Below are 16,531 nucleotides of genomic sequence, written 5' to 3'. Positions count from 1 at the left end.
CTTTTGGTTCTGCGGATTAATTTTCCCAACAATCAGGTTTTTTTTTTGTACCAAAATCCTGCCATGGAAAACATGTTTTGACATAATCACATTATCCTGCTCAAGTTTCAACCTCTTTCATCCAATTTTTAACTCATGTGAGTTGTGGTCCAGCTGTATCTGCCCAGCTGATGTTTGCACAACCTTGCAATAAATACTAATTACCGTAATTGTTTACTAGATATGAGGCGTCACCTCCCTCCTGGCTGCATATTTGAGAAGAGATATATTCTCTTGGGGACATTTCACTCCGAAGCTGCTGTGGGACAAATCTCATGGTGAGTTCATCTTAAAGTTTAAACAATATACACTGCACCATAACTGAGAGCAAACATGGAAATGGTGCGTTAAGATGTCAAGTAATACTCCATTATTCAATGAGAAGAAATGACTGTTTTTAATATTTTAACTTTTTTTTATCACAGTAATTTTTTGTTGTTGTTGATTTTTTTTAAACTGTTTTTGTTAGTATATGAGGAGATACATTGGAAAGGGATGGGACATTAATGACTGTATGAAGACCATAACTGGCATACTTTAATTTAAACTTTACTGGTGCTTGTATCATACCCACTGTGGTGCCACAAGCTTTATTGTGATATAATTGTCAGATATTTCAGGTCGCCTAATGGGAAAACCTGTAATGTAGGTTATCGAAGACCTGGCTCAGTTTGTAGGATTCATATATAAAGAAAATAGCCGCATTCCCATGTATAATGCAAATCAGATTTTATTATACAATCATAAAAGTAAAACTAGTTGTAAATAATCCAAACAGATAATCTCAAATAGATATTATATACACATGTAAAACATATATTATTAATTATTATTTATTAATAGTATTAGTAATAATACTGGTGTATATAATGTCTATTTAAGATTATCTGTTTGGATTATTTACAACTAGTTTTACTTTTATGATTGTATAATAAAATCTGATTTGCATTATACATGGGAATGCGGGTATTTTATTTTATATATGACTTCTATGTAGCGCCACCTAAGGGGGTGGTTAATATACCCTTGCGCTACCAGTCGTTAGCCACGGGCTGTACAATAATGCAATAACCCCGACATGCTTTAATTTAATTATCAGTTTGTAGGAGACCCGGCTGACATATTTTTCTTATTAAGTAATTCAGGCACATATGAAGCCTTGGGTGGGTGATTCGTTCAGATGGCAGTTCAGAATATAAATTATTGATTTGGTGTCCTGCCTTTGTCTACATTTTGAAAACTCCACACTTGAGCACGGCAGTGTCTGATTTAAAAAATGGTGGATATGTCATGAAGACATTGATTGGTCCAAACCTGCTTACATCACATGAGGTCACACGGGAGCTGATCTTGTGATACACATTGTTACATCACTTGAGGTCGCACACAAGCTGATCTTGTGATACACATTGTTACATCACATGATGTCACACGGGAACTAATCTTGTGATACACATTGTAACATCACATGAGGTCACACGAGAACTGATCTTGTGATACACATTGTAACATCACATGAGGTCACACGGGAACTGATCTTGTGATACACATTGTAACATCACATGAGGTCTCACGGGAACTGAGCTTGTGATACACATTGTAACATCACATGAGGTCACACGAGAACTGATCTTGTGATACACATTGTAACATCACTTGAGGTCGCACGTGAGCTGATCTTGTGATACACATTGTTACATCACATGAGGTCACACGGGAACTGATCTTGTGATACACATTGTAACATCACTTGAGGTCGCATGAGAACTGATCTTGTGATACACATTGTTACATCACATGAGGTCGCACACAAGCTGATCTTGTGATACACATTGTAACATCACGAGGTTGCACACAAGCTGATCTTGTGATACACATTGTAACATCACTTGAGGTCGCACGCGAGCTGGTCTAGTGATACACATTGTTACATCACATGAGGTCGCACGAGAACTGATCTTGTGATACACATTGTAACATCACTTGAGGTCGCACGTGAGCTGATCTTGTGATACACATTGTTACATCACATGAGGTCGCACGAGAACTGATCTTGTGATACACATTGTAACATCACTTGAGGTCGCACGCGAGCTGATCTTGTGATACACATTGTTACATCACATGAGGTCGCACGCGAGCTGATCTTGTGATACACATTGTTACATCACATGAGGTCACACGAGAACTGATCTTGTGATACACATTGTAACATCACTTGAGGTCGCACGCGAGCTGATCTTGTGATACACATTGTTACATCACACGAGGTCACACGAGAACTGATCTTGTGATACACATTGTAACATCACTTGAGGTCGCACACAAGCTGATCTTGTGATACACATTGTTACATCATATGAGGTCACACTAGAACTGATCTTGTGATACACATTGTAACATCACTTGAGGTCGCACACAAGCTGATCTTGTGATACACATTGTTACATCACATGAGGTCACACGAGAACTGATCTTGTGATACACATTGTAACATCACTTGAGGTCGCACGCGAGCTGATCTTGTGATACACATTGTTACATCACATGAGGTCACACGAGAACTGATCTTGTGATACACATTGTAACATCACTTGAGGTCGCACACAAGCTGATCTAGTGATACACATTGTTACATCACATGAGGTCACACGAGAACTTATCTTGTGATACACATTGTAACATCACATGAAGTCGCCCGCGAGCTGATCTTGTGATGCACATTGTAACATCACTTGAGGTCGCACACAAGCTGATCTTGTGATACACATTGTAACATCACTTGAGGTCGCACGCAAGCTGGTCTAGTGATACACATTGTTACATCACATGAGGTCACACGAGAACTGATCTTGTGATACACATTGTAACATCACTTGAGGTCGCACACAAGCTGATCTAGTGATACACATTGTTACATCACATGAGGTCACACGAGAACTTATCTTGTGATACACATTGTAACATCACATGAGGTCGCCCGCGAGCTGATCTTGTGATACACATTGTAACATCACTTGAGGTCGCACACAAGCTGATCTTGTGATACACATTGTAACATCACTTGAGGTCGCACGCGAGCTGGTCTAGTGATACACATTGTTACATCACTTGAGGTCACACGAGAACTGATCTTGTGATACACATTGTAACATCACATGAGGTCGCACGCGAGCTGATCTTGTGATACACATTGTTACATCACATGAGGTGACACGAGAACTGATCTTGTGATACACATTGTAACATCACTTGAGGTCGCACGCGAGCTGATCTTGTGATACACATTGTTACATCACATGAGGTGACACGAGAACTGATCTTGTGATACACATTGTAACATCACTTGAGGTCGCACGCGAGCTGATCTTGTGATACACATTGTTACATCACATGAGGTCACACGAGAACTGATCTTGTGATACACATTGTAACATCACTTGAGGTCGCACACAAGCTGATCTTGTGATACACATTGTTACATCACATGAGGTCACACACAAGCTGATCTTGTGATACACATTGTAACATCACTTGAGGTCGCACGCGAGCTGGTCTAGTGATACACATTGTTACATCACTTGAGGTCACACGCGAGCTGATCTTGTGATACACATTGTAACATCACATGAGGTCGCACGCGAGCTGATCTTGTGATACACATTGTTACATCACATGAGGTCGCACGAGAACTGATCTTGTGATACACATTGTAACATCACTTGAGGTCGCACGCGAGCTGATCTAGTGATACACATTGTTACATCACATGAGGTGACACGAGAACTGATCTTGTGATACACATTGTAACATCACTTGAGGTCGCACACAAGCTGATCTTGTGATACACATTGTTACATCACATGAGGTCGCACGAGAACTGATCTTGTGATACACATTGTAACATCACTTGAGGTCGCACGCGAGCTGATCTAGTGATACACATTGTTACATCACATGAGGTGACACGAGAACTGATCTTGTGATACACATTGTAACATCACTTGAGGTCGCACGCGAGCTGATCTTGTGATACACATTGTTACATCACATGAGGTCACACGAGAACTGATCTTGTGATACACATTGTTACATCACATGAGGTCACACGAGAACTGATCTTGTGATACACATTGTAACATCACTTGAGGTCGCACACAAGCTGATCTAGTGATACACATTGTTACATCACATGAGGTCACACGAGAACTTATCTTGTGATACACATTGTAACATCACATGAGGTCGCCCGCGAGCTGATCTTGTGATACACATTGTAACATCACTTGAGGTCGCACACAAGCTGATCTTGTGATACACATTGTAACATCACTTGAGGTCGCACGCGAGCTGGTCTAGTGATACACATTGTTACATCACTTGAGGTCGCACGCGAGCTGGTCTAGTGATACACATTGTAACATCACATGAGGTCACACGGGAACTGATCTTGTGATACACATTGTTACATCACTTGAGGTCACACGCGAGCTGATCTTGTGATACACATTGTAACATCACATGAGGTCGCACGGGAACTGATCTTGTGATACACATTGTAACATCACATGAGGTCGCACGCGAGCTGATCTTGTGATACATCACTAGCGACTCCAGTCCCAATATTTTTAATTAACATAATTTATCAGAATGTTTTATGCAATAAAATAAAAAATAAATAGAACAAAATATGTGGTGTCCTTTTTATTGCTGTGGGAACAAAATGAAAGTGGGGTTCCACTCAAATAATAATCTGCCGTATATCAGTAATGTTATTTTCTCTTCTCTGTCCAAATTAATACATCCTAACAAATAATCGGACCCAGAAGCCTCATTGTGAATATCTGCCATTCACCATTAACTACCATTCCCATCAGCCAGTCACAAAACATTCAGTAACAGAACCAGCCACACCCACCATTAACTACCATTCCCATCAGCCAGTCACTAAACATTGAGTAACAGAACCAGCCACACCCACCATTAACTAAAATTCCCATCAGCCAGTCACTAAACTTTGAGAAACAGAACCAACATAATCCACCATTAACTAAAATTCCCTTCAGCCAGTCACTAAATATTGAGTAACAGAACCAGCAGCACCCACCCTAACTACCATTCCCATCAGCCAGTAACTAAATATTGAGAAACAGAACCCGCCATTAACTACCATTCCCATCAGCCAGTCACTAAATATTGAGTAACAGAACCCGCCATTAACTACCATTCCCATCAGCCAGTCACTAAATATTGAGTAACAGAACCAGCAGCACCCACATTAACTACAATTCCTATCAGCCAGTCATTAAACATTGAGAAACAGAACCAGCAGCACCCGCCATTAACTACCATTCCCATCAGCCAGTCACTAAATATTGAGTAACAAAACCAACATCACCCACCATTAACTACCATCCCCATCAGCCAGTCACTAAACGTTGAGTAACAGAACCAACAGAACCCACCATTAACTACCATTCCCATCAGCCAGTCACTATTACATGTAAACAATGTTTGCGCAGGAAAAATATTATCTTTCTTATGAACATGTTCTGTATAAAGTCACACATTGAACACAGATTTAACGAACGCTTCATTCTGACCAGAAGTCTCTGTGAGATTTTACTTTTGCCGATAAAAAGTTGGTTAGAGCAGACTAACTAAATGCACTGCAAATTGAAGGAAAACTACACTTAATGTTTTGAGAAGTGCAGACCTGGAGCAGGTAACGTGTTTAATCATCGGATAACCTTGACTTCAGTCCAAGCTCATGCTATCTGAATCTTTATTGGTTCTGATACTAATTCTGGGATAATGCCATCTGGCATTGGTTTATCTCCCAGGAGAGATTTGCTGTGATTTGCTGCTAAAGATCTGTAAAAACATTTCCTGGGGAAACGAGAAAACCAATTACTCCAAAAAGGAAAACTTTTCTTATTCCCATCACTTTTTGCAGTTCCCTAAATTTACATTTTATTTTGGGAATTCTGGAGAACAATTCTATTGATATCAACGTTGTGAATATTAAATGAGAAAATGTCACAATATATTTAGAAATACTTAGTTCTAAAAAAAGAAAAGGAATCTAGGGATCTAGGGATCTAGGAATCTAGGGATCATGGAAAATGAAAGTTGATTTGCATAAAATGCCCCAGCTGAACCTTTTCAGACATTACACTGTCTGTCTGTCTGTCTGTCTGTTTGTCTGTCTGTTTATCTGTCTGTCTGCCTGTCTCTCTGTCTGTTTATCTGTCTGTCTGTCTGTCTCTCTGTCTGTCTGTCTGTCTAACTGTCTGTCTGTCTTTCTGTCTGTCTGTCTGTCTGTCTGTCTCTCTGTCTGTCTGTCTGTCTCCGTGGGCTAGCCAGCACGTTGCAGGTATTTTCCCATGTGAGCTAATTTGTTGTGTGATATGTTTTATCCTGAATGTACCTCATTGAATTAAAATGGAAATGTGTATGGCAGTAGGTTTTGTTGCATTATTAAGGGATACCGGTCATGTCCCAAACAATGCATTAGGCTGAGCATGAGATTGTATCTATACTTTGTGCTGGCAGTTTTGATAGCAAATGTATAGATTAGCAGAAAAAAATATAAAAAAAAAAAAATTTCTCCCAGCTGTCAGTCAAAGCCTCAGCTGGGATACAATGGAGAGAAGAACCCATAGCTCTCCACCAATAGCAGCCCCTGCACGCTGGGGATGCGTTCCAAACAGGGCAATTCAAAGGAGATTTCAGGAGGAGCGCAGGTGGGCAGGAGGACGTCCAGGACGTGGTGTTACATGAAGAATTACACCCACAAAGCAGCGCTGGAACATAGGATAAGAACATAGGATAAGTGAGGAAAGCTTTCTATTTTGCAATGAATACTCCATGTATCTTTGTGATATATAGTGTATTCAATGTATATGGGAGTGATTTCAAGGTAAGTTCACATGTAATAAATATTAAATGTAATATTTGATTCTAATAGGTGTCTTACCAATGTCAGGGCTCTCATTGGTCACAGCAATTACATACTAATTATGTTTTGTTTTATTGTAATAAACCTTTATTGGACACCCCATTGGGATGGCGTGTACAGATCGAGAACACTGATAGGGCTCTAACCTGCGAATTACTTTCAACACCCTCTACATCTAACATTCACTAAAGCTGCATAAAATGAACCATATTTAGATTTTCCTTAAAAAAATCTGGATAAACGTTGTGCTTTCTGCAATGCAGTAACATATAAATTCTTCCTGTTTTCAGATGATTCTGTCTTTGTGGCCATTGGTTTTTCTAGCGGGGCTAGCGAAAGGTAAGACATTATTTTATATAGGGCAAAAGGCACAAATATTTTAATTGTATTTTGGAATGTATAAAAAAATATAATGAAGTACTTGTGCATACTTTGGTAATAAATGATTACTTTCCTTAATTCTGTATTAAAGGATCACTATAGGGCCAGGAACAGAACCATGTATCCCCGACCCTATAGGGTTAAACCCACCATTTAGGTGGCTCCCCCCCCCCCTTAGCCCCTATAAAAGTATAAAACTCGCCTTATTTCCAGTGCGCTGGCTCCGCCCCCCCTTTGTGACATCAAAATGGCTAATATTTAGCCAATCCAATGCTTTCCCATAGGGATTGGCTAAAATCCGTATGTGGCCAATCAGCATCTCCTCATAGAGATGCATTGAATCAATGCATCTCTATGAGGAAAATTCAGCGTCCCCATGCAGAGCGTGGAGACGCTGAATGGCAGAGCTTCTTACTGTGCAGCACTGCCCCATGAAGCACCTCCAGTGACCATCTATAGAGTGACCACTTGGAGGTGTCCCTAGGGGCAATGTAAACACTGCATTTTCTCTGAAAAAGCAGTGTTGGCATGAAAATGTCTGAAGGCAATGATTCTACTCAACAGAACAACTACATTAAGCTGTATGCTATACATTAAGCTGTATGCTATACATTAAGCTGTATATCGTACATTAAGCAGTATGCTATACATTAAGCTGTATACCGTACATTAAGCTGTATACTGTACATTAAGCTGTATATCGTACATTAAGCTGTATACCGTACATTAAGCTGTATATCGTACATTAAGCTGTATGCTATACATTAAGCTGTATACCGTACATTAAGCTGTATATCGTACATTAAGCTGTATGCTATACATTAAGCTGTATACCGTACATTAAGCTGTATATTGTACATTACGCTGTATACCATACATTAAGCTGTATGCTATACATTAAGCTGTATACCGTACATTAAGCTGTATACCGTACATTATGCTGTATACCGTACATTAAGCTCTATACCGTGCATTAAGCTGTATGCTATACATTAACATATAGTCTATACATTAAGCTGTATGCTATACATTAAGATATATACTATACATTAAGCTGTATGCTATACATTAAGCTGTATGCTATACATTAAGATATATACTATACATTAAGCTATAGTCTATGCATTAAGCTGTATGCTATACATTAAGATATATACTATACATTAAGCTGTATGCTATACATTAAGATATATACTATACATTAAGCTGTATGCTATACATTAAGCTGTATACTGTACATTAAGCTGTATGCTATACATTAAGCTGTATACCGTACATTAAGCTGTATACTATACATTAAGCTGTATACCGTACATTAAGCTATATATTATATATTAAGCTCTATACTGTACATTAAGCTGTATACTATACATTAAGATATATACTATACATTAAGCTGTATGCTATACATTAAGCTGTATACTATACATTAAGCTGTATGCTATACATTAAGCTATAGTCTATACATTACGCTGTATGCTATACATTAAGCTGTATACCGTACATTAAGCTGTATGCTATACATTAAGCTGTATACTGTACATTAAGCTGTATACTATACATTAAGCTGTATACCGTACATTAAGCTATATATTATATATTAAGCTGTATGCCGTACATTAAGCTGTATGCTATACATTAAGCTGTATACCGTACATTAAGCTGTATACTATACATTAAGCTGTATACTATACATTAAGATATATACTATACATTAAGCTGTATGCTATACATTAAGATATATACTATACATTAAGCTGTATACCGTACATTAAGCTGTATACTATACATTAAGATATATACTATACATTAAGCTGTATGCTATACATTAAGATATATACTATACATTAAGCTGTATACCGTACATTAAGCTGTATACTATACATTAAGATATATACTATACATTAAGCTGTATGCTATACATTAAGCTATAGTCTATACATTACGCTGTATGCTATACATTAAGCTGTATACCGTACATTACGCTGTATGCTATACATTAAGCTGGATACCGTACATTAAGCTGTATGCTATACATTAAGCTGTATACCGTACATTAAGCTATATATTATATATTAAGCTCGATACTGTACATTATGCTGTATGCTATACATTAAGCTGTATACTATACATTAAGCTGTATACTATACATTACACACAGCATTTATACATTTACACACAGCAATGACTTTATTACAGAAATACAAGGTTACAACAAATATTAGGTCGACTTGATCATTGGGGAAGAACGAATTCCAATGCATGTTTGATACAGTATCCTTGACTAATGTGCCTTAATGCTTTCTGGATATAAAGAAATATTGTTTGTTTGTTTTCTTTCTTTGGGCTCTCACAGGAAGGGAGGTGTGTTACAGCAGAATTGGATGCTTCACGGACAATGTCCCCTGGGCTGGGACAGTAGAACGACCAATAAGTCAGTTACCATGGGCTCCAGAAAAGATTAACACTCGTTTCTTAATGTTCACAAAACAGAATCCCACTAGCTTCCAAGTGAGTTTGTGTGATAGGATGATTGTGGGTTAAATAGTTAATTACTTGTTTTAATATAATAATACCCAACAATATTATCAGCAAATACCAGCATGATATAAGGGTCTGCCATTCCTAGTCACAATACCTTGGGCATACGTGGCTGGGGTCATGCAATTTCTAATCTGGCATCTTGCATCAACAAATGGGATTCAGTTTAAAGATTCTTAATATTATCTGCAAAAACAGGAAATGTTTGACATTTGTATTATTGTGTTTAACGTGTTTCATTTCTCCCTATGCTTTAATATATATATATATATATTTACATCTTATATATGTGCATTGTCCTGCATAACTGCACATACATTTTCTTCTAAGATATATTAATATAGGGAGATATTGCCACTTAATAGTTTTAAAGAATCCTTGAAAAATCATGCATTTACTAATTTTTCAGCTTTAGTAGACCTTATTAAACATTTTTTATGAGCTTTTGATTTAAATTATTATATTTTTTTTTACCATGGCAATATATAACGGACCTCTTTTCCTCATTCTTTTTATACAGAAAATGTATAGACCACATGGTGCTTTGTGTTTGGATAAAAGTTAGCCGTGTATTTTCACCGTAAGAAACAGATTTATTAACAGGTGCAACTTAAACAATGTTCATTGCAGGAGGTCAGTGCCATCAATCCTTCTACCATCTCTTCATCCAATTTCCGAACCAATAGGAAATCCCGATTCATTATCCATGGATTCATTGACAAAGGAGAAGAGGGCTGGTTGACCGATATGTGCAAGGTAAGTGTGTATGATCACCTACTGTGCACCACATAACGCAATAGATCCACGCCCCACCTTTATTTTATGAGACACAGACCCTCAAGCTGTGGGTGTTCAGCTATATATCTGGGGTAGACCTCTTCACATTAACCGTATCCCCTTCCTGAAAGCAAAATCTTCTTAATACTTTATATCCCAACTTCTGATCACCAAAGCAGGATATCTAGTGTCGTTTATGAACGTTATGGAAGGGAGTTTCTTCAACACTTCATAGATAACCTCAATGGATGTTTTATACATTCAAAAAGAAAAAATATGTTGAGAGATTGTCACTGCTATTAAATATCAAAAATCTGAAGGAATTTAAGAAAGTGCTCGATAAACACTATGGAAAAAAAAAGTGTTATATAGTTGAGAATATTCAGGGGAAATGTAAAAAAATATTTATTTTAATGTTATGGATGCATAGAGTAGCCTTCAAGCAGGAAATTGATATATATCTAAGGCTGATGTCTAAAGCAGACATATTTGATGAATATTTGGTGTACATTCATCACTTATTTAAATAATGTTATGGCTGTGTGATCACGCTCACGGTAATATTGTGACTGACATAACATATGACCCATCTCCCCTCCTGAAATAGTGTCCATTTACCAAGTGGTGTTTGTATGAACAGCCTGTCCCTCTTTGCTTCATTATGGAGTGTGTGAGATTAAGAGATAATCCACAATTTCATCTGTAGGTCAACTATCTTCTTTAGCCCGGAGAAAGCATGTATAACAATGGATCCAAAATACATTGAAAAATATGTAAAATACATCGTCCCATCCAGAGTCCAGGGATAGTTGGCCATGAAAAGTTTAATTATCTGGACCTCAAACAAATCTACATCTCAGTTTGTTTTGCTGGCCAATTGGTGTCCAAGACAAAAAAACTAAAACAAATCCTTAATATAAACGAGTATGTGTAATCACGTGTATTAGAGCCTTGCTTTGCTCCGAGGCAATCCTTTGTTATTTATTATACAAAGCAAACTGCCAAGCCCTAAAAGCTAGAGCCAGCAGCCAGACATGTTGAAATGTTTTAAATGCATGTCAGTCGAAATACTCCTTTGGACGTGGAACCTCTGCCAATCAAGGTGCAGTGGATGGCGGGAAGACAAAGACATGAGCTGGGTATACACACATATATTTCTTTTTTGGTAAGAGATAGTACATGTTTCTTTTCCAGGCAATGTTATCAGTGGAAGATGTGAATTGCTTTTGCGTTGACTGGAGTGGTGGGTCTCGCACACTTTATACCCAGGCATCTAACAATATTCGAGTGGTAGGAGCAGAAGTGGCTTATTTTATTGATATTCTCTCGGTAGGTACAGAGTCAATTTACATTAACCTTATATGTTAAAATGTGCAAAAGAGACTTTAAATGTGAATATATTGACCATTTTTAGTTGGGGTTTATAATTTATATTTATTTTAAATCACACATTTACACTGGCATTTGCAGAAATTAGACGTAAGCTTAGTCTTTTTTAATATGATTAACACAAACATTGGGAATTTGGATTCACAGTGCATTATAAATAATTTTTCATTGACATATCCAGTGTATAAATACTATAACAACCATCATTGTCAGATTAGGCAATTTAGGAAGGGCATGATTATGGACACCACCCTTAGCTGGTCTAGGTGGGAATCGTTTTAGATTTAGATGTCAGTTAGATAAAGCTGTCTGGCTACATTGAGAAGATTAGTTTATCAATAAATACATCTACTGAGGGAACATGCAAGTATATGGACTAGAGATGTCCCGAACAGTTCGCCGGGAACTATTCACGGTGAACATAGCTTGTTCGCGGTCGCCGCGGCGTGCGAACATATGCAATGTTCGGTCCGCCCCCTATTTGTAATCATTGAGTAAACTTTGACCCTGTACCTCACAGTCAGCAGACACATTCCAGCCAATCAGCAGCAGACCCTCCCTCCCAGACCCTCCCACCTCCATGACGAACCGGGGGTGGACCGAACATCGCATATGTTCGCCTGCTGCGGCGACCGCGAACAAGCTATGTTCGCCGGCGAACAGTTCGGGACATCTCTAATATGGACTGTAAGTCAGGGTCCTCTTCTTCAACCCATCGTTCCTGTAAGTTCTCTTGTAATTGTCCTATTTATAGTTAAATCCTCCCTCTAATAATATTGTAAAGCGCTACGGAATCTGTAGGCGCTATATAAATGGCAATAATAAATAAATAAATATATTGCTGCAAACAACATTGTATTACAATGCCATGTTTTATCTCCTATATTTCATTCAAATATTTTTATTGAAGATTTTTCAAACAACAATATAAACATTTACACAATAAGATACAATAATAATATTAATTAATATAGAAAATAAAAATAAAACAGGGGAAGACTCTATAAGTGCAATCACCTAGTGGGATACAAGTAATAACCTATCAGTTTAAATACATGTTATTATTATATAAAGTCAAATATACACAAGATATTATCCGGTCAGGAACGAACTCCCAAATACATTTTGATGGATTCTGGTGTTTTTTTCCTATAAATTCCACTCTTGTTTAACCCCTTAAGGACCAAACTTCTGGAATAAAAGGGAATCATGACATGTCACACGTCATGTGTCCTTAAGGGGTTAAAAATGTAAGTTTTTGGTGTTGGTGAGCGACGTCTATTTTCCAATATGTATTGTATGACGTCATTTATGCGTGGTGATTTAATAGCTTTCTAGTGTCGGGTGATAATTGTCGTTGCAGAAATTAGAATATGGCCTAGTATAATTTTATTATAATTTGGTAAATAAATCTGAATGAATGTTAAACAATGAACCTCCTATCCTGATAAATGCAGCAAATCTCTGATTCTTTATTATGTTTGTTTGTTTTTTTTATCCGATTTCTGTTCTACAGAGTAACTTTGGATACTCTCCATCTAATGTTCACGTCATCGGTCACAGTCTGGGAGCACAAGCAGCTGGAGAAGTCGGGAAGAGAAGGCGCGGAATTGCAAGAATAACCGGTAGGATTAACATCTAAAGCATATAGTAACAGGAAAGGGTCATGTGACGCCGTCAATGGATAACAGGAAATGTGTGTAACCAATGGGAAACAAGCACATTATCACACTGTACATAACTGTACAAGACATAGCAGTGCAGGCAATAAGGGTCAACAGTGTGAATTAAAATTAGAAAATAATGCGACATTTTCTACCGATTTACAGCGTTTAAAAATAGCTACTAATGTACTCAGGGTCAGAACAATCATCTTCATTTTGACTGTTTCTTTATAGGTTTGGACCCAGCAGAACCCTATTTCCAGGGAACCCCAGCCGAGGTCAGACTGGACCCATCAGATGGTCTATTTGTTGATGTTATCCACACAGACGCCGCTCCCATAATTCCCAATCTAGGTATTGATGTAATTAATATTTGCAATATTTGAATCCATCGTGTGATTGCAGAATGTTGTTACAATTTGATTCTCACATTGCTCCTAATCTGTTAAAAAGCATTTTAGTCTCGAAGAGGGTCTGCATCTTCTGGATGTTCTAACACAACTTAATATGTGTTTTGCTTTGAAATTCAGGTTTAGGTATGAGCCAGTTAGCCGGCCATTTGGACTTCTTTCCAAATGGAGGAGAAGAAATGCCCGGATGTGCGAAAAATGCCCTTTCTCAGATTGTTGACCTGGATGGGCTTTGGCAAGGTAATCACACAGCTTCCCTTCTTATTGTAAGCACAGGGCATATGATATATGTGATTATTACATCTGGGTTTCTTTTTACTCAGGAACTCGAGACTTTGTTGCTTGCAATCATCTCAGAAGCTACAAGTATTACACTGAAAGCATCACCAACCGGGATGGGTTTGTAGGCTTTCCCACCTCTTCATACAGTTCATTGAACTCTGTAAGTTACTAGTTACGAGAGTGCCGTCGTAGAGGTAGATAAAACAATAATTATCATAAAACACGAAAACAGAAATGAAAAGGGTGCGCCTAACTTACATAAAAATAATATTATGCATAAATAAAATAATAGTCCAAAGTCGCACTATTTTTATGTAAGTTAGGCGCACCCTTTTCATTTCTGTTTTCGTGTTTTATGTTACTTATATAAGGGGATTAGGGGAACTCCCCTTTTAAGGTGTGCAGCCGTTCGAAACTATATTTCTCTGTGGCTACGTAGCGCTGACTCTTCACCCCATTCCTTTTTAAAACAATAATTATATTCGTGTTTCTGAATTTAATATACAGAGCCTTGCAACAAACGTTCTTACCAGTCTAATGACACGGGAGCAAGGCAGACTCATCGGTTGGAAATTAACCCTCACTATATAATAGTATGCAATGATTATGGTGCAATGAGTCCATAGGTACCATCCACCGAGTTTATAACAAACTGTTTTTGAAAGGTTTAACAAGAAACTATTCTGCCAGCAATGCTAATGGTGAAATTAAGCGTGAATACATCCAAAATGGATTGCAGTTATAGGCTAAATATTTCCTCAGACGTAATATACATGCTTCGTATGCCTTCTAATTTTTATTTGACTCCATTAAAATGTATTTGTTTATTTTTTTATTTTTTGAGTGACTATGATTTTCCCGTTTATTCAGTAACATCACTAGATATTTGATTAAAAATGAGAGCAGAACAAACGTCTGCCCTCTATAAGTGAGATTTGTCCTAATCCAGGCATCTATCACACAATGCCATATGTTCCCCAGACTCATTGTTACATCATTGTTACTCGTAGAATAAGAAGAAATGTGAGTAGGACTGGATACGTCCCATGTTCCCTACTAAAAGTAAATCTTCACATTGTCATTATTGGTGAACCAGAGGCTCTTCTCTATGATATTGATAAAAGGAATGGAGCATTTTAGTTATGAAGAGGGGATATGATAACATTATACAAATATATTCAGGGCAAGTACAAACCATTATCTGGAAATCTATTCATAAACAGGGCTATACATAGGACACAAGGTCACACATTTAGACTGGAAGAAAGGCGATTTCATCTAAGGCAAAGAAAAGGTTTTTTTTACAGTAAGAGCAATAAGGATATGGAATATGGAATTTTTACCTAGTTTGTTGCAAAATTGGAAGCGCTTCAGACTGGGTTTTTTTGCCTTCTTTTGGATCAACAGCAAAAACATATGTGAGGAAGGCTGAACTTGATGGACGCAAGTCTCTTTTCAGCTTTGTAACTATGTAACTATGTAACTATGTAATTTTAGTGTTTCTTTCTCCGCAGGGAGGTGGCTTCCCATGTCCCAGTAATGGCTGCCCTCTAATGGGTCACTACGCAGACTCTTATTCTGGCGTCACATCAAGTAGCCAAAAGTTTTACTTGAAAACTGGAGACTCAAAGAACTTTTCACGTAGGTTTTCGATTTTATTTTTTTAACATATCTATAAAAATAAGTGACGGAATAGCGGAATCTGCAAAGTGGTTACAAAATGAACGATCTTCCCTTTCAGCGTGAATCTATTTTTGCGAACTTTGGATAATAATTTCCACATAGTGTTTTTCTGTGGTTTAATTGTTTTATTGGGGAATTGTGTAAGCCAGTTAACTAAATAAGAATAAAATAACAAACATTTTTTATAAATAATACCTTTATTGGTTAGCGAAAGGAAGACCCTTCATATGGAATGTTTGTTTGGTGAAGCTCAGACATAGTTATACATACTTTGCAGGGAAAACATAAAAATACAAATACACGGAATAAGATCTGTAACGAGTATATACCCCTACACGCAGGATCCAGCCAAACAGAAGACAGCACAGAGGAGAGATACGTCTACCGGACCTTAGAGTGGCCGG

At 37.7% G+C, this 16,531-nt stretch overlaps 1 protein-coding gene across 1 annotated transcript in view; it reads left to right on the top strand.

Moving 5' to 3' along the window:
• Positions 1-270: 270 nt before the first annotated feature.
• LOC134574622 (pancreatic triacylglycerol lipase-like) overlaps positions 271-16,531 on the top strand; it is a 36,430-nt gene continuing 20,169 nt past the window's right edge. Inside the window, exons 1-10 of the mRNA XM_063433756.1 lie at positions 271-317; positions 7,291-7,339; positions 9,738-9,892; positions 10,553-10,678; positions 11,894-12,028; positions 13,605-13,713; positions 13,987-14,106; positions 14,283-14,402; positions 14,486-14,604; positions 15,959-16,085. Of these exons, the coding sequence (XP_063289826.1) occupies positions 315-317; positions 7,291-7,339; positions 9,738-9,892; positions 10,553-10,678; positions 11,894-12,028; positions 13,605-13,713; positions 13,987-14,106; positions 14,283-14,402; positions 14,486-14,604; positions 15,959-16,085 (1,063 nt within the window). The 5' untranslated portion in view covers positions 271-314. The remainder of the gene's footprint in view (positions 318-7,290; positions 7,340-9,737; positions 9,893-10,552; positions 10,679-11,893; positions 12,029-13,604; positions 13,714-13,986; positions 14,107-14,282; positions 14,403-14,485; positions 14,605-15,958; positions 16,086-16,531) is intronic.

This window comes from Pelobates fuscus, chromosome 10, assembly GCF_036172605.1.
Source record: "Pelobates fuscus isolate aPelFus1 chromosome 10, aPelFus1.pri, whole genome shotgun sequence".
Taxonomy (NCBI): domain Eukaryota; kingdom Metazoa; phylum Chordata; class Amphibia; order Anura; family Pelobatidae; genus Pelobates; species Pelobates fuscus.
This window is presented reverse-complemented; position numbering and strand designations above follow the sequence as displayed.